The sequence below is a fragment of the Bombina bombina genome, chromosome 5 (assembly GCF_027579735.1).
Source record: "Bombina bombina isolate aBomBom1 chromosome 5, aBomBom1.pri, whole genome shotgun sequence".
NCBI lineage: Eukaryota > Metazoa > Chordata > Amphibia > Anura > Bombinatoridae > Bombina > Bombina bombina.
Window position 1 is genome coordinate 177,884,516 of NC_069503.1, and position 17,137 is coordinate 177,901,652.

A 17,137-nucleotide genomic window follows, 5' to 3' on the forward strand; every position below is an offset into this window, starting at 1 on the left:
CCCTCAATAAAGATGCCCAAAACATTAAAGCATTCCCAAATCAAAAAAACGTTTGCTCACAAACATTTGCAATTCAGTGTCAACCATAATAGTAATTGGCCCCATATGCAAGCTAAGTAATGCCCTTCTTTTAGCTCTAGTATTACTGCATACCCGTACCCTCCTGGGTATAATGTCAGCCTTTCTGAAATACACAGTCTCTCCAGAAAAATATGACTGAACATACCTCACTGCTGCATAGCATGAAACCGTTCCTCACACTGAAGTTTCCTGTACTCCTCAGCCTCTGTGGGAACAGCAATGGACCTTAGTTACAAATGCTAAGATCATCATCCTCCAGGCAGCAGTCTTCATCCATCTGCTGCCTGAGAGTAAATAGTACACACCAGTACCATTTAAAATAACAAACTCTTGCTTGAAGAAATTAAAAACTAATATTTTATCACCTCTTTCACTTTACCCTTCCTAGTACTTAGAGTAGGCAAAGAGAATGACTGGGAGGTGGAGCTAAGGGAGGAGCTATATAGATAGCTCTGCTGTGGTGCGCTTTGCCACTTCCTGTTAGCAGGAGGATAATATCCCACAAGTAAAGGATGAATCCGTGGACTCGTCTTACCTTTATAGAAGAAATATAAAAGGCTATTTTCTGACAAAGTCTAACTGTATTTGCAGATTAAGGGCTCCACTGCAGGGGCAGCTGCTCCGGAGCTCTTGCGGGCCAGGTCCGCACATGCGAGTCTGCATCCCGCAATATAAGAAGCAGCAGTCATTAGACCGCTGCTTCTTGCATTCTTCGCCACCTCTGAGGTGACAAAAAGATCACAAGCTTGCTCGCTCTCTGTGATTGACGGTCGCGAGACGACGAACAGATCCACACCGTATGCAGCAAAGGCGTGCGACAGATTCTCTAGTTTAGAAGTTGTCCGCATGCCTTTTGATACATGGGGCAGAGGAGTTATCAGCTCTGTGATACAGTGATAATTAATTCAACTAAATCCACTTCCTATGAATTGCTCTTTCCTTCACAGCCTAAAATTGGGTTCTTCTCTGTTATTTCTTCTCTAGAGACACAAATGTGTGGCTGCTTAGTGGGAAATACTGAAGCCAAGTTTGTATATGTAAACCTAGGGGGCGGAGTTTGGCCATATAAGAACATGGCCGTACTGAGCTGAGGCTCCGGAGCACCTTATCCCCAATGCTTAGCTAAAAAGGCATACTGAACTTGCAAAATCAACAATTCGGCTAACTAACATGCCCAACACCTGAAGGGCCATATTTTTGGTGCAGGATCACCACTTCAGAGAAGCCACACGACCCGCCGTTCATGACCGGTTAACTCAGACCATAACTGCGCAACGCGGCCTACCTACAGCCTCAGACCTGAGAAGTGCCGCAACAACATGTAATCGCTAATGATCCGGCTGGAAACATAGAGCAAATCAAAGCGCTAAAGCTGCCGACATTCTACACGAGGGCAGAATAACCCGAAAGGTAAAACATATTCTACATGGCCAAACAAAACCATTAATAATGGGGGAACACCAACTAAAATATATCCTTACATAAATAAAAATCCTGGAGGTACCGGAATAAAAGAAATAACTTTACACATAACTCTCCTACCCTTAACATAAGCATGCAAAGGGATTAACGTCTATTAAAATAAAATTGGAAGAAGTTATAACAAGGGGGACGGAAACTAAATAACTTAATAAAACATCTCAGAAGCAACATGTTCTGAGACAGAAATTAAAAATGCAGCTATGTTAAAGCATACAGAGACCATCATCAGTTAAGTCTGGTTGGCACGGGACACACTAGCCAGACCATTATAAATATGTGCTGTGCTAGAATCTTTAAGAAGAGAAAAGACTTCAGAACAAGAACCAGATCAATATATCTGCGCATTTCTTTCCACTCAGACAAGAGTGCATATAAGTCAACAATATACTTATTACAGACCAAATCCTAATATTAAAAAGGGACACTGAACCCAAATTTTTTCTTTTGTGATTCAGATAGAGCATGAAATTTTCTAATTTACTCCTATTATCAAATTTTCTTCATTCTCTTGGTATCTTTATTTGAAATGCACAAATGTAAGTTTAGATGCCGGACCATTTTTGGTGAACAACCTGGGTTGTCCTTGCTCATTGGTGGATAAATTCATCCACCAATAAAAAGTGCTGTCCAGAGTACTGAAACCAAAAAAAGCTTAGATGCCTTTTTCAAATAAAGATAGCAAGATAATGAAGAAAAATTGATAATAGGAGCAAATTAGAAAGTTGCTTAAAATTGCATGCTTTTTCTGAATTACAAAAGAAAAAAATTGGGTTCAGTGTCCCTTTAACCAGACTACTAGAAAATCCACTAAGACTAAGAAGGGAGGAAGGCCCTCTAGCACGTTAACCTCATTTTTCGGCTCACAAGACCAAACTTAATCTAACCTACCAGACCCACCACAAGTGAGTAATCAACCCATTCAACAGCTTCAAGAAAGCATAACTACTCAACAGTTATCTCTCTTGCAAACAACAATAGAGACATTCTCATCTAAAACAGATATTGCAGATTTTAAGCTATTCATACAAACAGATCAGCACAGTCAAAAAAGAAATTAACATACCGGGCTCTAGGATAGAAGAACTAGAAACCAGCTAAGACTATCTCTACACTAATATCCACAGCGGAATCTGGCTTATCACAACACGCATCCATGATATGCTCTCTACAAGAGAAAGTTGAAGATCTCGAGAATAGGGGAGGAGAAATAACCTGAGAATAAGAGGAATACCTGAAGTTATCAGCACAGAAACTCTCCAATCCTATGTAATACAACTGTTCAACACTATTACTCAATCAACCACGTTTACAGAAATGGTCATAGAACGTGCCCACAGGGCGCTAAGACCACGTCCTAAACCAACTGCTCCACCCAGAGACGTTATAGTAAAATTACTCCACTTCAAGTACAGAGAAACTATATGGAATGCAGCAAGATCTGTGCATCCTCTTAAATTTCTAGAAAAAGAACTGCAGATATATTAGGATCTAAGCCCCACCACCATAGAAAAGAGGAAATCCCTGAAATTCATAACTTTGGTACTACAGGACCATAAAGTTAAATAAAGATAGGGCTTCCCTTTCAGCCTGATCATCCCTCACAACGGGAAAATACTGATATACAAAGATACCACAGATCTTGACAATATCTCCAGATCCCTGGAACTTTCATTCAATCCACCTCCTACCTTCACAGATGAGGATGACACTTCAACCTCACATCACAACAGCTCTTCCTCCTACAATCAAGCATCACTTTGGACCACAGTAACCAGGAAAAAAGGCAAGCAACTCAACTCTTCTACAAGCCAGCCTACAACATGAAGGGTTATGACTTGCTGATAGGACTACTATTCTCCAGGCAAAAGGTGCTGTTGCTTCATCCAGAGTGCTACCTGTGTACTTTCTTCATACCATATGTTGGGACTTTGGAAAGGGTGGTCCCTCAGGTGTGCACCTACATTCACCTTAAAGTGATTTAAAGGGACATTCCTATGAAGTGTGTGCTGGTCCTGTGACTTTTCCACTACTATTCTCCAGGCGACAGGATAAGTACTATCTATTACCTATTTTTCCTTCTAGGAATATTTGATGATATTGTTTTATCCCCTTTTTTTTGCTACTTGGACCTGTCTATATATAGACATTATTCTTAATTTGTATATGTAAACCTATTATGGTCACATCACGCTTCTTCCTGCAGCAGGTTTACTCAATATAATATCTGTACAAGCATTTCCGCTACAAACTACTCAAATCTCTGTCCATGGCCTGTTATAGGTCACTGATATTCACTGCATAACCTGGTGGTGGTTTAGTCTGGTGTAAACAAGTCATGAAATTGACTTTACTGTCCCTTTAATGAGTATTTTTGCCTAATTTGCCAAATTTAAAGGGATACGAAAGTCAAAAGTAAACTTTCAAGGTTTGGATACAGCATGCAATTTTAAAACTGTTCAGTCTACTTCTATTTTCAAATGTACTTTGTTCTTTTGGTTTCCTTTGTTTAAAAGCAGACATAGGTAGGCTCAGGAATATACTACTGGGAACTTGCTGGCGATTAGTGATTACACACATATGCCTTGTCATTGGCTCACCAAATGTATTCAGTTAGCTCCCAGCGGTTAAACACAAAGTTATGCAAACAATAGTACAATAATAAAAACATAATTTATGCTTACCTGATAAATTTATTTCTCTTGTAGTGTATCCAGTTCACGGATCATCCATTACTTGTGGGATATTCTCCTTCCCAACAGGAAGTTGCAAGAGGATCACCCACAGCAGAGCTGCTATATAGCTCCTCCCCTCACTGCCATATCCAGTCATTCGACCGAAACAAGCCGAGAAAGGAGAAACCATAGGGTGCAGTGGTGACTGTAGTTTAATTAAAATTTAGACCTGCCTGAAAAGGACAGGGCGGGCCGTGGACTGGATACACTACAAGAGAAATAAATTTATCAGGTAAGCATAAATTATGTTTTCTCTTGTTAAGTGTATCCAGTCCACGGATCATCCATTACTTGTGGGATACCAATACCAAAGCTAAAGTACACGGATGATGGGAGGGACAAGGCAGGAACTTAAACGGAAGGAACCACTGCCTGTAGAACCTGTCTCCCAAAAACAGCCTCCGAAGAAGCAAAAGTATCAAATTTGGAAAATTTGGAAAAAGTATGAAGCGAAGACCAAGTTGCAGCCTTGCAAATCTGTTCAACAGAGGCCTCATTTTTAAAGGCCCAGGTGGAAGCCACAGCTCTAGTAGAATGAGCTGTAATCCTTTCAGGAGGCTGCTGTCCAGCAGTCTCATAGGCTAAACGGATTATACTCCGAAGCCAAAAAGAAAGAGGTTGCCGAGGCCTTCTGACCTCTCCTCTGTCCAGAGTAAACAACAAACAGGTTAGATGTTTGGCGAAAATCTTTAGTAGCCTGTAAGTAAAACTTCAAGGCACGGACTACGTCTAGATTATGCAAAAGACGTTCCTTCTTTGAAGAAGGATTAGGATATAATGATGGAACAACAATCTCTTGATTGATATTCTTGTTAGAAACCACCTTAGGTAAAAACCAGGTTTTGTACGCAGAACAACTTTATCTGAATGAAGATCAGATAAGGAGAATCACAATGTAAGGCAGATAACTCCGAGACTCTTCGAGGCGAGGAAATAGCCATCAGAAAAAGAACTTTCCATGAAAGAAGTTTGATATCAATAGAATAAAGGACTTTAAGAACCAAGTTTAAGCTGGAGGAGCAACAGGTTTAAACACAGGCTTAATTCTAACTAAAGCCTGACAAAATGCCTGAACGTCTGGAACTTCTGCCAGACGCTTGTGTAAAAGAATAGACAGAGCAGAAATCTGTCCCTTTAAAGAACTAGTTGATAATCCTTTGTCCAAACCCTCTTGGAGGAAGGACAATATCCTAGGAATCCTAACCCTACTCCATGAGTAATTCTTGGATTCACACCAATGAAGATATTTACGCCATATCTTGTGGTAAATTTTCCTGGTGACAGGCTTTCGTGCCTGTATTAAGGTATCAATTACTGACTCGGAGAAGCCACGCTTTGATAGGATCAAGCGTTCAATCTCCATGCAGTCAGTCTCAGAGAAAGTAGATTTGGATGATTGAAAGGACCTTGTATTAGAAGGTCTTGTCTCAGAGGCAGAGTCCATGGTGGAAAGGATGACATGTCCACTAGGTCTGCATACCAGGTCCTGCGTGGCCACGCAGGCGCTATCAATATCACTTATGCTCTTTCCTGTTTGATTTTGGCAATCAGACGAGGGAGCAGAGGAAACAGTGGAAACACATAAGCCAGGTTGAAGAACCAAGGCGCTGCTAGAGCATCTATCAGTGCCGCTTCTGGGTCCCTGGACCTGGATCCGTAACAAGGAAGCTTGGCGTTCTGGCGAGACGCCATGAGATCCAATTCTGGTTTGCCCCAACGGAGAACCAATTGAGCAAACACCTCCGGATGGGGTTCCCATTCCCCCGGATGAAAAGTCTGACGACTTAGAAAATCCGCCTCCCAGTTCTCTACACCTGGGATATGGATCGCTGACAGGTGGCAAGAGTGAGTCTCTGCCCAGCGAATTATCTTGGAGACTTCTGACATCGCTAGGGAACTCCTGGTTCCCCCTTGATGGTTGATGTAAGCCACAGTCGTGATGTTGTCCGACTGAAATCTGATGAACCTCAGTGTTGCTAGCTGAGGCCAAGCCAGAAGAGCATTGAATATTGCTTTTAACTCCAGAATATTTATTGGGAGGAGTTTCTCCTCCTGAGTCCATGAACCCTGAGCCTTCAGGGAGTTCCAGACTGCACCCCAACCTAGAAGGCTGGCATCTGTTGTTACAATTGTCCAATCTGGTCTGCGAAAGGTCATACCCTTGGACAGATGGGCCCGAGATAACCACCAGAGAAGAGAATCTCTGGTTTCCTGATCCAGATTTAGTAGAGGGGACAAATCTGTGTAATCCCCATTCCACTGACTGAGCATGCATAATTGCAGCGGTCTGAGATGCAGGCGCGCGAATGGCACTATGTCCATCGCCGCTACCATTAAGCCGATTACTTCCATGCACCGAGCCACCGTGGGGCGCGGAATGGAGTGAAGAACACGGCAAGCATTTAGAAGTTTTGATAACCTGGACTCCGTCAGGTAAATTTTCATTTCTACAGAATCTATTAGAGTCCCTAGGAAGGAAACCCTTGTGAGAGGAGATAGAGAACTCTTTTCTTCGTTCACTTTCCACCCATGCGACCTCAGGAATGCCAGAACTATCTCTGTATGAGATTTGGCAATTTGAAAGCTTGACGCCTGTATCAGGATGTCGTCCAGGTAAGTAGCCACCGCTATGCCTCGCAGTCTTAGGACCGCCAGAAGTGAGCCCAGAACCTTTGTAAAAATTCTTGGGGCTGTAGTTTCAACACTGACCCTACTTAAAGCTCCCAGATTTTCTGATACAGTATAGTCTTGAGAAAGGCCTAGTCTAGGCCGAAACGCGTTGGCTTACTGGTGAGCTTGGTTTTAATTACCTATATTATATATCATATACAGTGTTGCACTATTTATTTCTCTTTTGTTCCCTTTTAGGTATTTTATCGATGTATTTGTTTGTTATGGATCTTACCAAGGATTTTTAACATCTGAATTAAGGATTTGTTTTCACTAGATCTTTAGTGCTTTTTAATATTATCACTGATTTTCTATTTTTGTCTTTTGATATTTTTGTCTTTTGATATTTTTGTCTTTTGATATTTTTGTCCTTTGTTTATCATTTGAATTCAAGTTTTCCACGTGGATTTTTTCACAAGTTATTTTTATTTTTATTTTTATACACCTCACGGATTTACAATTTTTTAATTTAGCAGCTGAACCACAATAATTTGACCCACTCAACGTTTACATTCTACTATTATTGACTTCACGTCACTTTGGAGGAAACACTACTGGATTCACTTACATATAACCGGTTGAACATTTGAACATTTTTTATGTACGCCAATTTTTGTGAACACTATTTTTTGTGAATGCTATTTTTCTTTTTTGTGAATGCTATTTTTCTTTGTTGAAAGCTATTGTGTGCACTCAATCACTCACTTAGGTTGTTTATATTATTGAATGTACATGTCCTTCTAACTCCGCGTCACATGCTATACTCCATTGGATATTTTTAGATATTTTTAGATTTGTTTATTATATATTTTTTTGTTAAGTCAGACATGGATCCATGCGTCTGATTGCCATTTGTAAATTTTTATATGTATTAAAATGTACCTTTTACTAGCCTTTTAAGCTTTTTAGTGCTTACTCTCTCCCCATTTTAACTTTTGTATTGTTAGCCTACTAGGAGGCTATATAGTTAGTAAGCTTAAGGCCCTGGGTGTAGCGCTCGGTCCACTTCTCCTGTTCATGTAGAGGGAAGCTGAATGTCTCTGTCAGTATTTTTATCTGCACAGAAAAGCACTAAAAAAGGCCCCTCTCACTCATATTACAACAGTGGAAAGCCTAAGGAAACTGTTACTAGGCAAAAATCAAGCCAGCCATGTGGAAAAAAACTAGGCCCCAATAAGTTTTGTCACCAAACATATATAAAAACGATTAAACATGCCAGCAAACGTTTTATATTACACTTTTATAAGAGTATGTATCTCTGTTAATAAGCCTGATAACCAGTCGCTATCACTGCATTTAAGGCTTAACTTACATTAATCCAGTATCAGCAGCATTTTTCTAGCAAATTCCATCCCTTGAAATATATTAACTGCACATACCTTATTGCAGGAAAACCTGCACGCCATTCCCCCTCTGAAGTTACTTCACTCCTCAGAATATGTGAGAACGGCAGTGGATCTTAGTTACTTCTGCTAAGATCATAGAAATCACAGGCAGATTCTTCTTCTAATGCTGCCTGAGATGAAACAGTACACTCCGGTACCATTTAAAAATAACAAACTTTTGATTGAAGTTAAAAAACTAACTATAATACACCACTCTCCTCTTACTACGTCCATCTTTGTTGAGAGTTGCAAGAGAATGACTGGATATGGCAGTGAGGGGAGGAGCTATATAGCAGCTCTGCTGTGGGTGATCCTCTTGCAACTTCCTGTTGGGAAGGAGAATATCCCACAAGTAATGGATGATCCGTGGACTGGATACACCTAACAAGAGAAATTATCTAACTAAAGATTTTTTTTTTACAATTCTATCCCTTTAATCTTCTTTCTAGATCATTCGAAGCGTTTGACCAAGAATGATTTGATTTATTTTCCCCCAGCAACTAAAGGAAATGATCACACAAAGAAATCTCATCAGCCAATCAGTTTTTCGGTTTTTAAATTGGATATTTTGAAGGCAATGTAAAAAGCAGCCCAGAAATAACCATCCATGAAGAATTGCTTCCAATATGTACATTTAACCCTAAGACAGCCAGAGAGGGCTGTGTCACATTGCATAATAATAACTGGCAGCCACACGCTAATAAATGTTTATGCTGTCTGCTTTCCCATAAAGTATGTTATGAGAAAAATGTGCACTTACTTGTAATGTAGTGTCAAATACAACAAGTTTTGAACTGGTTGGAACAATGTCGTAACACTTGTGCGATTTCATGAAGCGCATGTAGATGTCACTCTCTGATTCTTCAACAGCTGCAAGAAAACAAAAGCAATTATTAAACGGCATAAACCTAGCAGGTATTTATTATATATAGGTGTAGAGCATGTAGCATAGCTGAAAGCTCCAGCACTCAACCTAAACACATTCGGATAAACATGTAAAGCAATTGATATTTGTTCTTCTATAGTCAAGTACTATTACACTGTTCTTTGTATGTTTTGGAAACCTATTTTTATGTCTATTTATTAAGACCGTATCACCTACACTTTTAGGGGTAGCTTTATTAAGCAGCGGAAGCTGCTTCCGACCCCCTTCGATTCAGGTCCCCCTGAAATGGAAGTTAAGAAGCAGCGGTCGTAAGACCTTTTAGGTGGGTAGGACTAAAATCATTCCGATCCGATTGGGATGATTGACGGCCCCTGCTAGCGGCCGATTGGCCGCCGGTGAGCAGGGGGCGGAATTGCACAAGCATTTCACTAGAAATGCTTGTGCAATTTCGCGAGGTCGAGCGCACATGATTTGCTACAGCGAATCATGTCCACTCACCAATGTTAAATCTACCGCTTAGAGTCAAATCAGACAGGTATATTCTGGGATCTCAACGAGTGAATATGACGGATTTGATTTAACAGTAAGGACTGTGGTTCCTATCCATCGTCTCTGTCTTATTCGTAATTTGTAGAATAGAGAGGCACTATTATGTATTCATTTACTTATTTTCTCTCTTAATTTTTGTTGTCACTATTCCTCATTATCGCATGTTATGTTATGGTTTATGACAAATTATAAAAACAAAATCAAATGAAAAGCAATTGATAGCCCTCAAAAACAGCACGGAAAAAACACTGGAGAGTTTTTGAGACGAAAAAAGGGCGATATGTAAACATAGAATTTATAAAAAGGATATGGAATTCATCAGTACTATTGCAAGGCACTGTACAACGCAAACTGCATTTAATAAAAAAAAGGAGAAACCATAGGGTGCCGTGGTGACTGTAGTGTATAAAGAAAAAGAAAAAAATTTCAAACCTGATTAAAAAACCAGGGCGGGCCGTGGACCGGACACACCGTTGGAGAAAGTAATTTATCAGGTAAGCATAAATTCTGTTTTCTCCAACATTGGTGTGTCCGGTCCACGGCGTCCTCCATTACTTGTGGGAACCAATACCAAAGCTTTAGGACACAGATGAAGGGAGGGAGCAAATCAGGTTACCTAAACAGAAGGCACCACGGCTTGCAAAACCTTTCTCCCAAAAACAGCCTCCGAAGAAGCAAAAATATCAAATTTGTAAAATTTGGCAAAAGTATGCAGAGAAGACCAAGTCGCTGCCTTACATATCTGATTAACAGAAGCCTCGTTCTTGAAGGCCCATGTGGAAGCCACAGCCCTAGTGGAGTGAGCTGTGATTCATTCAGGAGGCTGCCGTCCGGCAGTCTCATAAGCCAATCGGATAATGCTTTTCAGCCAGAAAGAAAGAGAGGTAGCAATAGCTTTTTGTCCTCTCCTCTTACCAGAGTAAACGACAAACAAGGATGATGTTTGTCTAAAATTCTTTGTTGCTTCTAAATAGAACTTTAAAGCACGGACTACATCTAAATTGTGTAACAAACGTTCCTTCTTTGAAACTGGATTCGGGCACAGAGAAGGAACAACTATTTCCTGGTTAATATTCTTGTTGGAAACAACTTTTGGAAGAAAACCAGGCTTGGTACGCAAAATAACCTTATCTGAATGGAACACCAGATAGGGTGGATCACACTGCAAAGCAGATAATTCAGAAACTCTTCTAGCAGAAGAAATAGCAACCAAAAACAGAACTTTCCAAGATAGCACTTGATATCTATAGAATGTAAGGGTTCAAACGAAACCCCCTGAAGAACTGAAAGAACTAAATTTAGACTCCAAGGAGGAGTCAAGGGTCTGTAAACAGGTTTGATTCTGACCAAAGCCTGTACAAAAGCTTGTACCTCTGGCACAGCTGCCAGTCGTTTGTATAACAAGACAGATAAAGCAGAAATCTGTCCTTTTAGAGAACTCGCTGACAATCCCTTATCCAAACCTTCTTGGAGAAAGGAGAGGATCTTAGGAATTTTAATCTTACTCCAGGAGAATCCCTTGGATTCACACCAACAGATATATCTTTTCCATATTTTATGGTAAATCTTTCTAGACACAGGTTTTCTGGCTTGGACCAGAGTATCTATCACTGAATCTGAAAACTTACGCTTGGATAAAATCAAACGTTCAATTTCCAAGCAGTCAGCTGCAGAGAAATTAGATTTGGATGTTCGAATGGACCTTGTACTAGAAGATCCTGTCTCAAAGGTAGCTTCCATGGTGGAGCCGATGACATATTCACCAGCTCTGCATACCAAGTCCTGCGCAGCCACGCAGGAGCTATCAGAATCACTGAGGCCTTCTCCTGTTTGATCCTGGCTACAAGCCTGGGAAGGAGAGGGAACGGTGGAAACGCATAAGCTAGGTTGAACGACCAAGGCGCCACTAATGCATCCACTAGAGTGGCCTTGGGATCCCTGGATCTGGACCCGTAGCAAGGAACCTTGAAGTTCTGACGAGACGCCATCAGATCCATGTCTGGAATGCCCCATAATTGAGTCAACTGGGCAAACACCTCCGGGTGGAGTTCCCACTCCCCCGGATAGAAAATCTGACGACTCAGATAATCCGTCTCCCAGTTGTCTACTCCTGGGATGTGGATTGCAGATAGGTGGCAGGAGTGATCCTCCGCCCATTTGATGATCTTGGATACCTCTCTCATCACCAAGGAACTCCTTGTTCCTCCCTGATGGTTGATGTAAGCTACAGTCGTCATGTTATCTGACTGGAATCTTATGTATCCGGCCTTCGCTAGATGAGGTCAAGCCCGGTGAGCATTGAATATCGCTCTCAGTTCCAGGATGTTGATCGGGAGAGGAGACTCTTCCCGAGACCATAAACCCTGAGTTTTCAGGGAATCCCAGACCGCGCCCCAGCCTGATAGACTGGCGTCTGTCGTGACAATGACCCACTTTGGTCTGCAGAAACTCATTCCCTGAGACAGGTGATCCTGTCTACTGGAGCATGCACAGTTGTAATGGTCTTAGATGAATTCGAGCAAAAGGAACTATGTCCATTGCTGCAACCATCAACCCTACTACTTCCATGCACTGAGCTATGGAAGGCTGCAGAATAGAGAGAAGAACTTGACAAGCGTTTAGAAGCTTTGACTTTCTGACTTCTGTCAGGAAGATCTTCATTTCAAAAGAATCTATTATTGTTCCCAAAAAGGGAACTCTTGTCGACGGAGACAGGGAACTCTTTTCTACGTTCACCTTCCACCCGTGAGATCTGAGAAAGGCTAGAACAATGTCTGTATGAGCCTTTGCCTTGGAAAGAGACGACGCTTGAATTAGAATGTCGTCCAGATAAGGTACCACTGCAATGCCCCTTGGTCTTAGAACCGCTAGAAGGGACCCGAGCACCTTTGTGAAAATTCTGGGAGCAGTGGCTAGTCCGAATGGGAGAGCCCCGAACTGATAATGTTTTTCCAGAAAGGCAAACCTTAGGAACTGATGATGATCTTTGTGGATAGGAATATGTAGATACGCATCCTTTAAATCCACTGTAGTCATATATTGACCCTCCTGGATTGTAGGTAAAATTGTTCGAATAGTTTCCATTTTGAACGATGGAACTCTGAGAAATTTGTTTAGAATTTTTAAATCCAGAATTGGTCTGAAAGTTCCCTCTTCTTTGGGAACTACAAACAGATTTGAGTAAAAACCCCTGACCTTGTTCCACAGTTGGAACTGGGTGTATCACTCCCATCTTTAACAGGTCTTCTACACAATGTAAGAATGCCTGTCTACTTATTTGGTTTGAAGATAAGTGAGAAATGTGGAACCTTCCCCTTGGGGGTAGTTCCTTGAATTCTAGAAGATAACCCTGAGAGACTATTTCTAGTGTCCAGGGATCCTGGACATCTCTTGCCCAAGCCTGAGCAAAGAGAGAGTCTGTCCCCTACTAGATCCGGTCCCGGATCGGGGGCTACCCCTTCATGCTGTCTTGGTAGCAGCAGCAGGCTTCTTGACCTGTTTACCGTTATTCCAGCCTTGCATTGGTTTCCAAGCTGGTTTAGTCTGGGAAGCGTTACCCTCTTGTCTAGAGGCTGCCGAGTTAGAAGCCGGTCCGTTCCTGAAATTGCGAAAGGAACAAAAATTGGACTTATTCTTAGCCTTGAAAGGCCTATCCTGTGGGAGGGCATGGCCCTTTCCCCCAGTGATGTCTGAAATAATTTCTTTCAATACTGGCCCAAAAAGGGTCTTAACTTTGAAAGGGATATTAAGCAATTTTGTCTTGGAAGATACATCCGCCGACCAAGACTTTAGCCAGAGCGCTCTGCGCGCCACAATTGCAAACCCTGAATTTTTCGCCGCTAATCTCGCTAACTGCAAAGCGGCGTCTAAAATAAAGGAATTAGCTAACTTAAGTGCGTGAATTCTGTCCATGACTTCCTCATACGGAGTCTCCCTACTGAGCGACTTTTCCAGTTCCTCGAACCAGAACCACGCCGCTGTAGTGACAGGAATAATGCACGAAATAGGTTGAAGGAGGTAACCTTGCTGTACAAAAATCTTTTTAAGCAAACCCTCCAATTTTTTATCCATAGGATCTTTGAAAGCACAATTGTCCTCAATGGGAATGGTCGTGCGTTTGGCTAGTGTAGAAACCGCCCCCTCGCCTTAGGGACTGTTTGCCATATGTCCTTCCTGGGGTCGACCATAGGGAACAATTTCTTAAATATAGGAGGAGGGACAAAAGGTATGCCTGGCTTCTCCCACTCCTTATTCACTATGTCCGCCACCCGTTTAGGTATCGGAAAGGCATCAGGGTGCACCGGGACCTCTAGGAACTTGTCCATCTTGCACAATTTTTCTGGGATGACCAGATTGTCACAATCATCCAGAGTAGATAGCACCTCCTTAAGTAATGCGCAGAGATGCTCTAATTTAAATTTAAATGTCACAACATCAGGTTCTGCCTGCTGAGAAATTATTCCTGTATCAGAAATTTCCCCATCTGACAAACCCTCCCTCACTGCCACTTCAGATTGGTGTGAGGGTATGACAGAAAAATTATCATCAGCGCCCTCCTGCTCTACAGTGTTTAAAACAGAGCAATCGCGCTTTCTCTGAAATGCTGGCATTTTGGATAAAATATTAGCTATGGAGTTATCCATTACTGCCGTCAATTGTTGCATAGTAACAAGCATTGGCGCGCTAGAAGTACTAGGGGTCGCCTGCGCAGGCATAACTGGTATAGACACAGAAGGAGAAGATGTAGAACTATCTCTACTTCCTTCATCTGAGGAATCATCCTGGGCAACCTTACTATTTGTGACAGTACTGTCCTTACTGTGTTTGGACGCTATGGCACAATTATCAGCTATATTTGAAGGGGGAACCACATTGACTTACATACATACAGAACATGATCTATCAGAAGGTACAGACATGTTAAACAGGCTTAAACTGGTTAATAAAGTACAAAAACCGTTTTAAAACAAAACCGTTACTGTCTCTTTAAATGTTAAACAGGGCACACTTTATTACTGAATATGTGAAAAACTATGAAGGAATTATCCAATCTTTACCAAATTTTCACCACAGTGTCTTAATGCATTCAAAGTATTGCACCCCAATTTTCAAGCTGTTAACCCTTAAAATGTGGAAACCAGAGCCGTTTGCAATTTTAACCCCACTACAGTCCCAGCCACAGCCTTTGTTGTGACTTCAACTATCCCAGGGGGGTATTTCAAGCCTTCTAGGAACTTTTTCAGTGGACACCAGACACTCTCACATGCATCTGCATGCACTGTACTTAAAAGAAACTGTGCAATAATGGCGCGAAAAACATAATTTATGCTTACCTGATAAATTCTTTTCTTCTGTAGTGTGATCAGTCCACGGGTCATCATTACTTCTGGGATATTACTCCTCCCCAACAGGAAGTGCAAGAGGATTCACCCAGCAGAGCTGCATATAGCTCCTCCCCTCTACGTCACTCCCAGTCATTCGACCAAGGACCAACGAGAAAGGAAAAGCCAAGGGTGAAGTGGTGACTGGAGTATAAATTAAAAAATATTTACCTGCCTAAAAAACAGGGCGGGCCGTGGACTGATCACACTACAGAAGAAAAGAATTTATCAGGTAAGCATAAATTATGTTTTCTTCTGTTAAGTGTGATCAGTCCACGGGTCATCATTACTTCTGGGATACCAATACCAAAGCAAAAGTACACGGATGACGGGAGGGATAGGCAGGCTCTTTATACAGAAGGAACCACTGCCTGAAGAACCTTTCTCCCAAAAATAGCCTCCGATGAAGCAAAAGTGTCAAATTTGTAAAATTTGGAAAAAGTATGAAGCGAAGACCAAGTTGCAGCCTTGCAAATCTGTTCAACAGAGGCCTCATTCTTGAAGGCCCAAGTGGAAGCCACAGCTCTAGTAGAATGAGCTGTAATTCTTTCAGGAGGCTGCTGTCCAGCAGTCTCATAAGCTAAACGAATTATGCTACGAAGCCAAAAAGAAAGAGAGGTAGCGGAAGCTTTTTGACCTCTCCTCTGCCCAGAGTAAATGACAAACAGAGAAGACGTTTGTCGAAATTCCTTAGTTGCCTGTAAGTAAAATTTTAGAGCACGGACTACATCCAGGTTGTGCAGTAGACGTTCCTTCTTTGAAGAAGGATTTGGGCATAAAGAAGGAACAACAATCTCTTGATTGATATTCCTGTTAGTAACTACCTTAGGTAAGAACCCAGGTTTAGTACGCAGGACTACCTTATCCGAATGAAAAATCAAATAAGGAGAATCACAATGTAAGGCTGATAATTCAGAGACTCTTCGAGCCGAGGAAATAGCCATTAAATATAGAACTTTCCAAGATAACAACTTTATATCAATGGAATGAAGGGGTTCAAACGGAACGCCCTGTAAAACATTAAGAACAAGGTTTAAACTCCATGGTGGAGCAACAGTTTTAAACACAGGCTTAATCCTGGCCAAAGCCTGACAAAAAGCCTGGACGTCAGGAACTTCTGACAGACGTTTGTGTAACAGAATGGACAGAGCTGAGATCTGTCCCTTTAATGAACTAGCAGATAAACCCTTTTCTAAACCTTCTTGTAGAAAAGACAATATCCTAGGAATCCTAACCTTACTCCAAGAGTAACCTTTGGATTCACACCAATATAGGTATTTACGCCATATCTTATGGTAAATCTTTCTGGTAACAGGTTTCCTAGCCTTTATTAAGGTATCAATAACTGACTCAGAAAACCCACGTCTTGATAAAATCAAGCGTTCAATTTCCAAGCAGTCAGCTTCAGAGAAGTTAGATTTTGATGTTTGAAGGGACCCTGTATCAGAAGGTCCTGTTTCAGAGGTAGAGACCAAGGTGGACAGGATGACATGTCCACCAGGTCTGCATACCAAGTCCTGCGTGGCCACGCAGGTGCTATTAGAATCACTGATGCTCTCTCTTGTTTGATTCTGGCAATCAATCGAGGAAGCAACGGGAAGGGTGGAAACACGTAAGATATCCTGAAGTCCCAAGGTGCTGTCAGAGCATCTATCAGGACTGCTCCTGGATCCCTGGATCTGGACCCGTAACGAGGAAGCTTGGCGTTCTGTCGAGACGCCATGAGATCTATCTCTGGTTTGCCCCAACGTCGAAGTATTTGGGCAAAGACCTCCGGATGAAGTTCCCACTCCCCCGGATGAAAAGTCTGACGACTTAAGAAATCCGCCTCCCAGTTCTCCACTCCCGGGATGTGGATTGCTGACAGGTGGCAAGAGTGAGACTCTGCCCAGCGAATTATCTTTGATACTTCCATCATAGCTAGGGAGCTTCTTGTCCCTCCCTGATGGTTGATGTAAGCTACAGTCGTGA

At 41.8% G+C, this 17,137-nt stretch overlaps 1 protein-coding gene across 4 annotated transcripts in view; it reads right to left on the bottom strand.

The window, feature by feature from the left end:
* The window catches only part of PRKAG2 (protein kinase AMP-activated non-catalytic subunit gamma 2), an 889,218-nt gene that overhangs the window by 186,542 nt on the left and 685,539 nt on the right, over positions 1–17,137 (bottom strand). For all 4 annotated transcript variants that reach the window (XM_053713799.1, XM_053713800.1, XM_053713801.1 and 1 more), the window contains one exon: positions 9,111–9,220. In XM_053713799.1, coding sequence (XP_053569774.1) covers positions 9,111–9,220 — 110 coding nt within the window. The remainder of the gene's footprint in view (positions 1–9,110; positions 9,221–17,137) is intronic.